This window comes from Mastigoproctus giganteus, chromosome 9, assembly GCF_048544385.1.
Source record: "Mastigoproctus giganteus isolate SK-2022 chromosome 9, ASM4854438v1, whole genome shotgun sequence".
NCBI lineage: Eukaryota > Metazoa > Arthropoda > Arachnida > Uropygi > Thelyphonidae > Mastigoproctus > Mastigoproctus giganteus.
Window position 1 is genome coordinate 98,270,307 of NC_143583.1, and position 11,016 is coordinate 98,281,322.

An 11,016-nucleotide genomic window follows, 5' to 3' on the forward strand; every position below is an offset into this window, starting at 1 on the left:
GATTTCTAGAAAAAATAAACAAGGAGTGTGATTTACTCGACATGAAACAGCAGCTCTAAGTAAACTGGATGAAAAATCAGTCTCAGAAATTTGAATCATGCTTTTCTGATTTCAACCACTTGAAATTGGCATTTCAGTTCTTGCGTGATCAATTTCGCATTGATATTGCAAATTCGAGCAAAAAAATTACTGCCTTCTGTCTTTGGATAAATGTGGGTTTGAAGATGATATGCTTCTATTCACAGCCTGGAACACTTGAAAGATTGGCAGAATTCTTCAGTCAAGATTTATGCAATTTGCCAGACAAAAGAATTGTCAAATTTTGCATTAAATTTTCTGATTTTCAATTTGAACAATTTGTTTCTTCATTTGCATCTGAGTAACTGAATAGTCAAAATGTAAACATTCTGAGTAACCTTGTTCAAACTGTTATTTTTAAAATTTTCGTTTGAGAAACCTCATTTCTCAATTTTTGCATGGTGTGGTGAATGAGAAGTGCAATTTGCCACATCTGTGGCTACATTGAAAAACAGGTTATAGATCTAAGTACTACAGGTTTTAATACTTTCACGTTTAGGAACCAAAATACTTAAACTCCATCGAATAAAAAACACAAAAAAACGTTAAAAAAGATACATAATATTCAATATTAACTTAATTGAAAGAATCACAATTTTCAGAGTTAGAAACAACTGTCATATGGAGGGAGAGATGTTAATTCCTTGCTGGTAGAGGGTTCTGGTGAAACAGGTCCAGTTGATGAAGTGGTCTTGAAGAAATCAAGCTTCAGTTGCCTTACACCTTGGTGCTGCTTCCTTATTACTGTGGATCGAAATTCTCTAAAATGTTCATAATAAGGAAGAGCATCAGGGTCTGATGATGATTCAATATAATGTATGATGTCATCCATATGTTGTCTTATAACAGACAATTTAGGATGAGGTGCAACTGATTCTTCGTCATCTTCATCGTCCTCTTGTTCTCCATGAAGAACATTTTCCACAATCTCTCCCTCAGAAAAAATTTGATAGCCCGGAACACCTTCACCATTTTCGAGCCACTGTTCCACATCATTCTCAGTTGCACTTTTTTTGCTGGTCCTCAGAAGAGTGTCCCGAAAATTAGACACCTCAACTCCCTCTACATCGTACAACAACTTCTAAGCACTGGCCAAGGTAGTAATCTTCATATCTTTCCATGCAGCTGCTAAGTTGAAGACAGCAGATCTGATGTTGTATGCATGTAAATTTTGCAGTGTCCTGGTATGTTCGTGTCTCCGACACGAACATACCTTATACCTTATGTCCTGGTGTCTCTTGTATCTTCTTCTGTTTCTTCGAAAACAACCAACACGTCTTGCAAAAACCTGTTCTTATACAATCTCTTACACAACGATTACACCCTAATCCATCGGCTGTATCAGTGAAGTAGTGTTAGGAGGCAGAAAACACATTTAATTCTCCCATCCCTGCTAACTAACCCCTCAGCATTAGGGTGAGCAGGTAAATTATCTAGCAGTAAAACAGCCTTTATTTCATTAGAAGGAATTTTCAGCATATCTGTCTGATAGCATCGCACATCAGACAGATGTGCTGTCTGATGTGCGATGCTATCAGATAAAAATAGGTTCTAAATCTTTCCTTTAGGACAGAAATTTTTTATCCGTTAAATTGGGGTCCGTTAAATTGAGGGTCTACTGTAATAATTTTTGGAGTAATACATGATAATAAGTAAATATTCTGTGATGGGAGTATGGATGGGTGAATAAGGAGAAGCGGCTTCCTATACAATAAATCCTCTCTAACTGGACCCAGTATATAAATAAGCTTTTGTTACTATTTAAAAAAAAAACATTATCATATATTATTGGCTTAGTATCCTATCTCACAGGGCCACCAGGAAAATATAGTTGGTGATGGAACTTGGGAATTAGTAGTACTTAGTGTACCTTCTTATTAGTGTCTTTAGTCTTGTATTTGCCACAATTTGGATTAATATATATTATTTTTCACTTTGTATAAACTGTGATCACCTGTGAGAGGCCACAAACCCTTTATGTTATCTCACTGTGGCTCGCTACATACAGATAGTCAAGTTGGTAGTGGAACACTTTCCTTCCTCACAATGCTAAGTTACATATTTTCAGTTTTATGTTTGAATTATTACATTAAAATGGATCTTTTGTTTATTATTATTATTATTATTATTATATAAATATTAATACTACACAAATAGTTAATTTTGATGAGTAAATAGGTGTCCACACAAACGGTTTGTCCCGCAGATCTGGATCTGCCACTGTTTTAATACTTGAGTAATTTCGTGCTAAATAATTTTTTTAAACTTTAAAATTTGAAAATTAAAAGTATAATTTTTTTTTCATTTAAAGCAAGGCACACATGAACAGCTATATTAGTGATTTTATCCTTCAGATCTGGACCATGGCAATCCAGGTCTGTGGGAAAAACTGCTCATTTGTATGGCTGCCAAATATCACAGGAACCTTGATCATGGTGTCCCATCAATGATATACAGGAATTTTTCTAGCAGGGATGAGGGATTATCCCCTTGTATAAGGCAATGGTCAGGCCACATCTTGAGTACTGTATACAGGTCTGGAGGCCTCATTTTAGTAAGGTTGTAGAGCTGCTAGAACGAGTACAGAGAAGGGCAATGAGATTGGTAAATGGAACAAAGGGTTGCTCTTACGAAGAAAGGCTTAAGTTCTGAAAATTGCAGTGTCTGGAGCTAGGCACCTGCAAGGTGATCTGATTGAGGTGTATAAGGGCTTGGTTTGAGTAAGCTCAATACTGATGGGATCCTTTCTCTCTCGCCAGATTAATTTCTTGAGGAGGACAAATTGAAATTGAGGAAAGACAGTTGTAGAATGGATGTGCAGAAATTTGCCTTTAGCCAGTGGGTGGTTGATTGCTGGCAAAAACTTCCATCTGTTGTTGTGGAAGTTGACAGCTGAAATAAATTCAAGGCAGAACTAGACAAACATTTGGAGTGAATGCATAGGTGAAATGGGAAGGTTTTTTTTTTTTTTTTTTTGGCTGATGCTGTATAAGCTTGCTTTCTTGCATCATATGGTTCTACGGCTAAGGTAACAACGAGAAACGTCGGATAACTTACACGGAAAATTAGTTTTCCGACACTGGACTCTAGCACTGCTCGCTCAGTAAACAAACGGTAGGTGTTATCAGTCTGGAGCCGAAATCAAGAAGGATATACTGATTGATAGGCAGGCGTGGCAAACAATGAAATGATTGATGGTGGGCGCGACAGAGGACAAGCTACTGTGTAGTCATTGGTTGGCATTATAATCGATTTATGAGTAAAGAACGGTGCATAATAGTTTTGTAATGAATGGTAAACAGGTAGCGATGAATCTTTTAAAGATGGAAGAAAACATTGGTTGACTTTTTGATGAAAACTAAATTAATAAAAGTTTCATTCTGTTCATTTTTATGTTCTTCATTATGTTTTTTTTCTCATTATTAAAAGCAGATTTTTGGAGTTCATGAATATTTTTACTATACTGTTGATTTAGGTTTGGTTACGAAAAAAGGAAAAGGTTTCTTTATTTTTTGTAACCTGACCTTAAATGGTAGGTTAGGAAATAATAGAAACGGTTTCCTTATATATAGTGATTTAACCTTAAACTTTAGGTTAGGAAATAATATAAGAAAAGAAAGAAAGATTCTATATATATACATATATATATATATATAGTGAATAGCTGTTGGGGGTGTTGATTGACATTATGATACGTGTGTATCCGCACGAGTGTCTTTAAAAATAAAAGTACAGTAATAAAAAAATAATATTTTGTTAATAAACAATTTATGCGCTAGTCCACATGATTCTAAAAAAAAGTTAGATTATCCCCTCCATTTCCGGAGGGGTTCAAGCTCCCATGGGATTCAACTGGAGGTAACCTGACCTTTTTTCACCATTATGGAAAGCATTCATTAGGGCAAGTTACCATTAGTGCTTCTGAGTGTTACTAAAATGATACTAACCCGATGTTATCGTGTGCTGTGTTTGCGCACCAATCTGCAGATCATTTGCCTGTCAATCCTACCTGTCAATCAATATATTGTTCTCGACTTTGCTCCAGACCGATAATACCTACCGTCTGTTTACTGAGCGAGCAGCGCTAGAGTGCCATATCGGGAAACGAATTTTCCGCATAAGTTATCCGACGTTTCTCATCGTTCTCGTGTTGGCTTTCTTTACCTTCGTCTGTTCTACAAATGCTAAGAACATAAATTACTGATTTGATGTAATTATTTCAAGTTTACAATTTAGTTCAACACGGGAATAAATAATAACCATATATATATATATATATTTTTTTTTTTTTTTTTTTTCATTGAAAACTATTAATTTGTAGTGCTGGAATAATGTAAAAGTTCTGTGCAATAAACATCTTTATAAATTTGGCAGTAAATAATGGTATCATGTTTATATTTTGTGGTACCAACCTATTTTTAAAATTTTAAGCATACTTAATAAACTTTCTACTTTGTTTCATTAAAACTAACAAGTATTTCTAGTGGCCAAAAAAGAGCATTTAAAAAAAGTTGAATTAATATTAAAAATAACAAATAATAAATTGTAGGCTCTGGCTTACTTAGTAAAGAAAAAAATATATATAATTTTTTTTGGATACTATAGCTTAATATAGCAAAGCTTAATTTAGCAAATATTTATTTGAATACACTAAATAATTGAACAAAATAGAAACGGGTAAAGAAAGTGCCTAAAGGAGAGGCAAATTTCCCAGAAAGGAAAGAGAACTTCGACCCAGCAAAGGTCAAGACCAATTTCCTCGAAAAGGCTGAGCCAGGGAAATTATACAGCAAAGCGGGACAGAAAAGGTATTAGATAGTCAAGGGCGGCAGGATTAATGGAGATTAGAGAAAAATAAGGGGAGGACAAATGGGAGCGTAATTTGATATATAAGGAGCTGAGTGGCGGGATATAGGTTCGTTCTTTCGGGTGAGACCTTGGCGATTTTGGTGTGGTGTTTCAGAGTTTTGTTGGCGTCGTGTGTGGTATAGAGAAGTGCAGTCGTGTATAGACGTAGTGCGTAGAGAAGTTTTGGTGGGGAGTCGTGTCTTGGTTAGTGGTGTAAAGTGTAGCAGAGTGAGAGGAAGGCAAGATCGATATTTTGGGAAGTGGAGTAAAAAGTCATGGTCCGAAGGTGTCTGAAAAATTATGAGGAACAATTAGAAGCTTGACAGTATCTGAGTCGAATTGGAGGTCTGGAGACAAGTGGAAAAAGCAGAAAAAGTCCCAGGAAATCTGAAATGGAAGCGATCTCCTTTGTTAAGTAAGCTGGCCAGACCTGACGGAAACCGTAAGTAAAAATTTTCCACATAAAGTTTCTTCCCAAAAATATGTCCAGAGGAGCAGAATTAAGCACTTAAAGGAATTCTCTAGAAGGCGATCAGTGTTCCTGTGTACTCATTACATTTTATTGTAGTTAAATTTTGAGGATGATTTGTTTGAACTCTGGTAAATAATGTATCAATTTAGAGTGTAAGAACTGTAACCTGAGATTGGAATTATAGAAATAATTTTATTGATGTGTGTATGGAATTAAGATTTGGATCAATGTGAATAATTCTTGTGGTGAGATATTAGGATGCTTAACTTTGCTCAAGAAGGTATTTATTTATACATATATATATGTTACTGAGGAGAAAATTGCCCATATGGGATGTTGTATAATTAACGTCTGAAATTATTATATTAAACTTTCTGAAATTATACTTGTGTATAGTGTAAGTTGCTTCACCCTACTCTGTTTTCATAAAAGAATTTGGAATTTCCACAGCAGTCAGAGGCCCTAATTGAAAATGAATTAAAGTAGGAAGGTGGCCTTTCACACAAATTATAACTAGTGTGAATTGTTATAGGTAAACCTAAAGCTGGCTTTAATCAGCCAGTACACAAAACTTATACCTACAAAATGTAATAAGTGTTGAAATCTGGTGACAAAGGTTCAAGCACTAGATCATTCAATTTTACTATAAAAGCAATATACTTTTATAGTAAAATTCCAATAACTTTTTGAATGTACCTCGTATATCCTTCCTAAAATGAAACTTCTATTCAGTACTAAAGATGCAGTCAAAGCATTGCCTTATCCAAGGGATAATTACCTCCTTGTATTTGTTAGAAAAAATTCTGCATATAATTGACAGGATCTCATGCTAGCCAAATGCAATAGATGACATTTATCAGCTGAACTTCAACATATTTTTCAGTCTATTTGCCTAATTTATCCAGGCCTAAATAACCTACAACCTCTATATCACTGACAAATTTCAACATTAAACTTTATATGCCTACATGCATTAAGAATCTGCAGATAAAAGACCCACTGGGTGTTAGCGATCACAGTGAATTAATGTGAAATTTAATTAAAGACAACTACTATCAAGGGTGACTACAGAGGTCTCAGACAGTTTTTAAACTCTGTGCAGTGGGACCATTTGATGATGCCAACAGCAAATTCTAAATGGGAAGTATTCAGAGAAGTAATAATAGAAGCTACTAGGCTTTTCATATCAATAAAAAAAATACTGTTCAAGGCTTACACCTAAATGGATGTCAGATGAACTACTGAGACACTTGGCAGAGAAGAAAAAGTGCATGGGATGCATATAAATTATCAGGTGATACAGAAGCCTATGGTACATATATATTAGTCTGTAATCAAGTTGCAAAGGTGGTTAGGCAAGCTAAGGCAGATTATGAGGTCTCCAGCAAGGAATGCAAAGAAAAACAGCAAAGACTTCTATGATCATATTAACAGCAGAAGGAAGGGGTTGAATCACACTGGGCCACTTGATGTCAATGGGTTAACTGTGGATGACCCTACTCAGGACCTCAAGGCCAAGAAAATGGGGGGGTGCATTGGATGCACTGCACCAGGGTCCCCGATACAGGGGGGTCCCAACTGAGGGAGCCATCAAAGTCTCAACAAAAACAAACAAGACCCCTTAACCTCTTTTTCATCTGGGCCACAAAGTACCTTTGCAAAGCCCTAGCTCAGGTTGCTGAAAAATTTAATAAGTATTTTGCATCTACATTTACACGAGGAAATCTTTAGGGTAGGGGATGCCAAAAGTTTATCAAACTTTAACGAGGAGCTAAATGACCTTGTGATAACTGAAAGGAAAGTAGAGAAGAAATTGTTAAGGATGGACATAAAAAAGGCACCTAGGGCAGATGGAATCTATCACTATCTACCCTATGGACTGGAGAAGTGCAAATATATCCTCAATTCATAAAGAGGGATCAAAAGACGTGAGTAATTATAGACCTGTTAGATCAATGTCTGTTCGGAAAATAATGAAATCACTGGTTAAAGAAGTAATGCAGGACCATTTGGGACAGGCTTGCAATTATACTGCAATTATAGCATGGATTTTTGCCACGGGGCAGTCTTGTTTAACCAATCTGATAAGTTACTATGATGCAGTGACCAAGGAACTGGATGCAAAAAACAATTTTGATATCATGTACTTATATTTCAGGAAGGCTTTTGATACTGTTGCACATAAAAGACTGCTGTACAAACTGGAGCAATGAGGCATTAAGGGCAAGTTACCGCTATGGATAAAGGGATGGTTAAGTGGAAAAAGACAGAGAGTGGTTATCAATGAGCACTGCTCTTTGTGGACTAATGTTATTAGTGGAGTCCCCCCAGGGTTCAGAGTGCTGCACCCACTGTTGTTTTCAACATTTACCAATGATATTGATAAAGGCATATCAAGCTTAATATCTAAGTTTGCAGATACAAAGGTTGGCAGGGTGGTTAACATCAGGGTGAGCTACTACAACAAGATCTGGGAGAATTGAGTCAATGGGCTGAGAAATGGCAGTTGAAGTTTAATGTTGAAAAATGCAAGGTACAGACAAATGCAAGGTACAAGGTGTAGAAGTAAACGTATGCAAATCTCCAGTCTATAGGGACATCCTTTGAATCCAAGCATGTTTTCATAGGTATGTCTAAAGGTTGGTTAGTTTGTTGATTGACTGGTCAGTTGAAAGATTCTTGGTGCAAGACTATTATAGCTAAAATGCAATCAGAAGGCTGTTTGTGATAGCATTATTCTTGCTCATATTTTTAATGGAATTATTTTTGCTTAACACTGGTCAACTGCTGCAATATTAAATCAAAAATTGGCACGTAGGGCCACCAACTTTTTTTTTGTTATTATTAAGGTACTTAACCACTCATATAACAAAAATCAAAAAGTCAATTTTTCTTATGTTCTTTTTTTTTTTTTTGACACTCACTCCATGGATCAAGACAACTGGAAAAAGAATGTCATTTCTGGCCATAATATATGTATTGTGCATTTCTTAACGCTTATTTCATGCCATTGTATTTGTGTCACTTATTTCTCCAGAAGGCCATCATTGCTGAGAGGTCAGGTACAATGGTACATAAGTACATGTGCTTTAAGTGACTGTGGTTCAAGCCTGCAAGATTACTAAATATGGTGCTGTTTTTTGTATTCTATCTTATGAACTCCTCTGACTGTGTGGTTGTTCTGGAATATAAACAGAAAGTTTATTTATAAGTTTGTGAAGTTGCAGGAGTACCGTAAACAGTAGTTATGGTTACTCATGCTGAAAAATAGTGCAATTACAATATGAAACGTTCTAGCTCCCCAGGCCACCTACCTGAAATGACATATAATACAATGGCCAGTGAGAGCTGTAAATTAGGGCATGGAGCAAGCACACACTGACAAAACAGAAAGTGGATGTTTTTGTTTGACAGGATCCTGTGATAAATATTAACCAAAAAAAAAAAAAACAGTAATATGTAGACCATAGTTTTTACAAGGTCTCTGAGTGTACTAACACTCTTATTATTTAAAAAAAATTTCAATGTAAAAGTTTACACAACTACAACAATGTATATATTTAGTTAGGAATATAAGGATTTTTTTAAAGTTCTTTATTTTTAGAGTTCTTTTTCCTTATCAATTCAAAACATTATACTTTATTATATTTACATAGCTACATTTTTAGAACTATCATATAGCTCTCTCTCTCTCTAGAATATAATGTGATGTTCAACAGAGCAGCCTAATTATTTATTAGTTTCATGTAACTGTAGGGTAAAATCATATTTGGGTTCTCCAGGATACTACCTGAAGTGTCTGTATGATACAATGAGTTCTGCCATATCACAGATCTCAAATGAAAAAACTGTGTACGTTTTTTACAGCAGGTACAGCTCAAGATATTTTAAACCATAAGGAGATGAGACCCAACTGTCAGGTAACTCGGCAAATAAAGTGTTAAATTTCAAGACACATGGGGTTAGTAGTTTTATTCACAGATGTTTTGTTCCCACTTCATTATAAAAATTTATTTGCTTAAGGAACCAAAAAACATCTGACACAGTGAGTGCCAAAAAAAAAAGAGAACATAAGAAAAATTGACTTTTTGATTTTTGTTATATGAGTGGTTAAGTACCTTAATAATAACAAAAAAAAATATGGTTTTCAAGTTGAGGAAATTATGTTCAGATATCAATTGTTTAGAACTGTTTAAGTGTCCTGCAAAAGGTGAGTATGCAATCAATGTGGTCAACTATTTGTGTTATGTTACAAGGAGGGCACTGTAGATGATTTATTCCTCACAGATAAGAATCGCTGAAAGCAGTGTCTCCTGTTCTTAACCTTGCTAGCATCACTTCATAGTTTCTGTCTTGCTGTATGCTGGATTTCTATGGTTGAAGCACACTTTTAATTTGTCATAATTTATTGTTGGTTTGAACTTGCCATTGCTGTATTGCAGGAAAGAAATGTGGTGTGGAACTGTTGCCATTAGCTTCTTTAACTCTTTGGAGGCTTTTCATTTTACAAAATTGGATACATTGCAATTACATTAAAAGAATACGAAAGACGATGAAAAAGCTTCTTTACTCGAACAAAAGTGAAGAGAAAAAGTGAAGCCGCATTACTCAAAACTAATACTAAACCAATTATAAACTGCCTTTGCCTGTTCTCATTAACTTACAGGTTAATATGCAGTTAATTATGGAAGTTTCAGAGAGGAGGTAGAACGTACCTTGACGTCTGCTTTTATATCAGCAGGTAAACCGTTAGGTTTTCTATTTATTTCCTTATCGTCGACAGAATGTGTTTTACTCAGAGCTTGATCAGGCAAATTAAATTTTTCACTTTTTGGTCTGGGGTCACTAGACTTAGCCCTTTTACTCCGTTTTACGTACCAATACACAAAACCAGCTACAAGCGGAGCTCCAACTCCTACTGCTAAAGCTATTTGCCATTTTGGCCAAGAACTCACGCTTGATTTTGTGTTAGACGCCATATTAACAAAGTGAACGAACTTGATGCCACCTATTCACAAGAGGCTCAATAGCAGAAGTCATTTTTATTGCATAAAAAATAAATAAAGACAATACACACACACTTGCCGAAACAAGTGTATAAATTGTACACTGAGTGGACAGAAATCATAGGATACCTACATATTAACGGGCAGAACCACCTTTCTCCAGGATAAGGGCAGTCACAAGGCGAGGCATTAAGTCCACTAGTACACGAGAGCGTTCCACATTTCCTTGCATGCTTGCTGCACTGCTGTCCATAATTCCGTCGCATTCCTGGGTTCAATACAAAGCTTGAACCGACTTTTCCACAGCATCCCAAAGACGCTACACAGCGTCATACCCCGTGAACGGGGAGGCCATTATATGGTGGTAAAATATCCAGAATACTCTTCGAACCATGTTCTAGTCACCGCGGCTCTGCGGGGAGGCCCATTGTCCTGCTGGAAGAGTCCATTGCTCTGTGGGTGCACAATGACCATGAAGGGATGCATGTAGTCTGCAAAGATGAACACGTAATCTGGACCGGTCAGAGATGCGTCTTGACGTATCAGATGTCCCACAACATGTGCCAGTTTAACACGCCCCAGACTATTACCGACTGTCCACCTGCTTGAACA

General features: G+C 36.1%; 1 protein-coding gene across 1 annotated transcript in view; it reads right to left on the reverse strand.

The window, feature by feature from the left end:
• Tom70 (translocase of outer membrane 70) overlaps positions 1-10,386 on the reverse strand; it is a 153,053-nt gene extending 142,667 nt beyond the window's left edge. Inside the window, exon 1 of the mRNA XM_090381244.1 lies at positions 10,114-10,386. Coding sequence (XP_090237370.1) covers positions 10,114-10,377 — 264 coding nt within the window. The 5' untranslated portion in view covers positions 10,378-10,386. The remainder of the gene's footprint in view (positions 1-10,113) is intronic.
• Between the last annotated feature and the right edge of the window lie 630 nt (positions 10,387-11,016).